The sequence below is a fragment of the Antennarius striatus genome, chromosome 20 (genome assembly GCF_040054535.1).
Source record: "Antennarius striatus isolate MH-2024 chromosome 20, ASM4005453v1, whole genome shotgun sequence".
Lineage (NCBI taxonomy): Eukaryota > Metazoa > Chordata > Actinopteri > Lophiiformes > Antennariidae > Antennarius > Antennarius striatus.
In genome coordinates, this window is record NC_090795.1 from 500,001 (window position 1) to 502,500 (window position 2,500).

Here is a 2,500-nt window from a genome sequence, read left to right on the forward strand (position 1 = left end):
GGGGCGGGACGTCGCGTTAGTCACGTGTGGGAATGTGCTGTCCCCGCCCCCCTGGAGGCGGGGCTTACCGGCTCGATGCTGATGGTGACCACCAGCTGGGCGTCGGTCAGGATGCTGTGGTCCCTCACGCAGTCGTACTCCTCGGCCCGCGCCATGGCGCGGTCGTCCGCCGGGCTGCCTGAGAAAACACACGACATCACTGATGACATCACTGATGACATCACAGCCAGTAGAGGCTAGCCACGCCCCTTTTGGGGGGTTGCGTCACCTTCGGGGTACTTGTAGTTCTCGGTGATCTCCGTGGGCTCCGTGCCGCCGATGGCTTTGGTGTAGAGGCCCCGCCCCACGTAGGTGGAGTTCACCTGGAAGGGGGTCAGCGTGCCGTAGCGGTCCCGCACGTGGAACACGATGTCACTGTTCACCTGCAGGGGGAGCGGCACGGGCGTGAGGCGGGGTCATGAGGCCCCGCCCACGTTCTGCTTCTGGCCCCACCCACCTCAGCGAAGACGAACCCCGAGTCGAACGGGTGGCAGATAAGCCCCTCCTTGATGGCGGCCACGGAGGCGGGGCCTAAGCGGTAGAACCCTGGGAACAGAGGACCATCACCCGTCTGTCTGTCTGTCTGTCTGTCTGTCTGACCGTCTGTCTGACCGTCTGTCTGACCGACTGTCTGTCTGTCTGTCTGTCTGTCTGTCTGTCTGTCTGTCTGTCTGTCTGTCTGTCTGTCTGTCTGACCGTCTGTCCGTCCGTCCGTCCGTCCGTCCGACCGTCTGTCTGACCGACTGTCTGTCTGTCTGTCTGTCTGACCGACTGTCTGTCTGTCCTACCGTCGCTGGTCTCCTGGGGGGTGGCGTCCACCACCTGCCAGCCCCCGAAGCCGGGGGGCAGGTCGTTGCGTCTGATGCAGACCTCGTTCCAGCAGTGGTAGTTCCTGTCGATAAAGTTCAGTTTGAATCTAGCAGGTGTGGCTAGGTCAGGCTGTTAGCATTTAGCATTTGGTAGCTAACTGTACAGGTTTAAAACGTCAAATTAAGTACAAACAGGTTTAAAAATAGATAGCATTAGCTTCAGCTGGCTGTATTCGGTTAGCCGCTAGCTAGCTGTAGCGTAGCGGGTGATGCTAACCAGAGCAGCTGCTAGCTAAGGAGTCCATCAACAACTTCCTTCCTAATCAGAAGAAATGAGAGCTGAGTAAAGTTTTAGAGGCGGGTCAGCTGAGTCAGCAGAGCGTTAGCCAATCAGAGCGCACCAGATGGAGTCGCGGGTGTGGCGCCGGTCCATCGTCCCGTCGGGTCTGAAGATCAGGTCCGTCTTCAGGTTCCCCGTGTTGTCATGGGCCGAGTTGAAGTTGGTCACCACCCTGGAGGGGACGCCGAGGCAGCGCAGGACTGGGGGGGAGACAGGCGTGAGGACACGCCCCCAGGGAGGAGTCACCAGCCACCCTTAGGGCGGAGTCACCTACCCCCTTTGGGAGGAGTCACCAGCCCCCTAGGGAGGAGTCACCTGTTCTTTAGGGAGGAGTCACCATCTTTTAGGGAGGAGTCACCTGTTCTTTAGGGAGGAGTCACCATCTTTTAGGGAGGAATCACCTGTTCTTTAGGGAGGAGTCACCAGCCCCCTTAGGGAGGAGTCACCTGTTCTTTAGGGCGGAGTCACACCTGTTCTTTAGGGCGGAGTCACACCTGTTCTTTAGGGCGGAGTCACCAGCCCCCTTAGGGAGGAGTCACCTGTTCTTTAGGGAGGAGTCACCATCTTTTAGGGAGGAGTCACCTGTTCTTTAGGGAGGAGTCACCAGCCCCCTTAGGGAGGAGTCACCTGTTCTTTAGGGAGGAGTCACCATCTTTTAGGGAGGAGTCACCTGTTCTTTAGGGAGGAGTCACCAGCCCCCTTAGGGAGGAGTCACCTGTTCTTTAGGGAGGAGTCACCATCTTTTAGGGAGGAATCACCTGTTCTCTAGGGAGGAGTCACCATCTTTTAGGGAGGAATCACCTGTTCTCTAGGGAGGAGTCACCATCTTTTAGGGAGGAGTCACCTGTCTTTAGGGCGGAGTCACACCTGTTCTTTAGGGCGGAGTCACCATCTTTTAGGGAGGAGTCACCTGTTCTCTAGGGAGGAGTCACCATCTTTTAGGGAGGAGTCACCTGTCTTTAGGGCGGAGTCACACCTGTTCTTTAGGGCGGAGTCACACCTGTTCTGTGTTTCTTGTACATGTTTCTTTGTGTTTTCTGCTGTGTCGTGTGTGCGATGCTAACATGCTAACGCTCACAGGTGTTGAAGACCCCGGCGTACACCCAGCACTGGGCGAAGCAGACGGGGACGCCGCTGTTAGCGTACGACTGCAGGATCTTGACGCTGCCGGTCCAGGTTGTCGGGGCGACGCCCAGACTGTAGTCATCGCTCCAGTTCCCCACCAATACGCCGTTATCATCCTGAGAGTTCATCTGAGGCAAGGTCAAAGGTCACAGGCTAGCCATAACTCTTTAGCATGTAACAATGTGAG

General features: G+C 57.2%; 1 protein-coding gene across 2 annotated transcripts in view; it reads right to left on the reverse strand.

The window, feature by feature from the left end:
- The window catches only part of LOC137587558 (coagulation factor XIII A chain-like), a 7,230-nt gene that overhangs the window by 1,568 nt on the left and 3,162 nt on the right, over nt 1–2,500 (reverse strand). For both annotated transcript variants that reach the window (XM_068304053.1, XM_068304052.1), the window contains 6 exons: nt 2,267–2,441; nt 1,250–1,388; nt 828–931; nt 497–585; nt 269–422; nt 69–178 (listed from right to left, as the gene is read on the reverse strand). In XM_068304053.1, the coding sequence (XP_068160154.1) occupies nt 69–178; nt 269–422; nt 497–585; nt 828–931; nt 1,250–1,388; nt 2,267–2,441 (771 nt within the window). The remainder of the gene's footprint in view (nt 1–68; nt 179–268; nt 423–496; nt 586–827; nt 932–1,249; nt 1,389–2,266; nt 2,442–2,500) is intronic.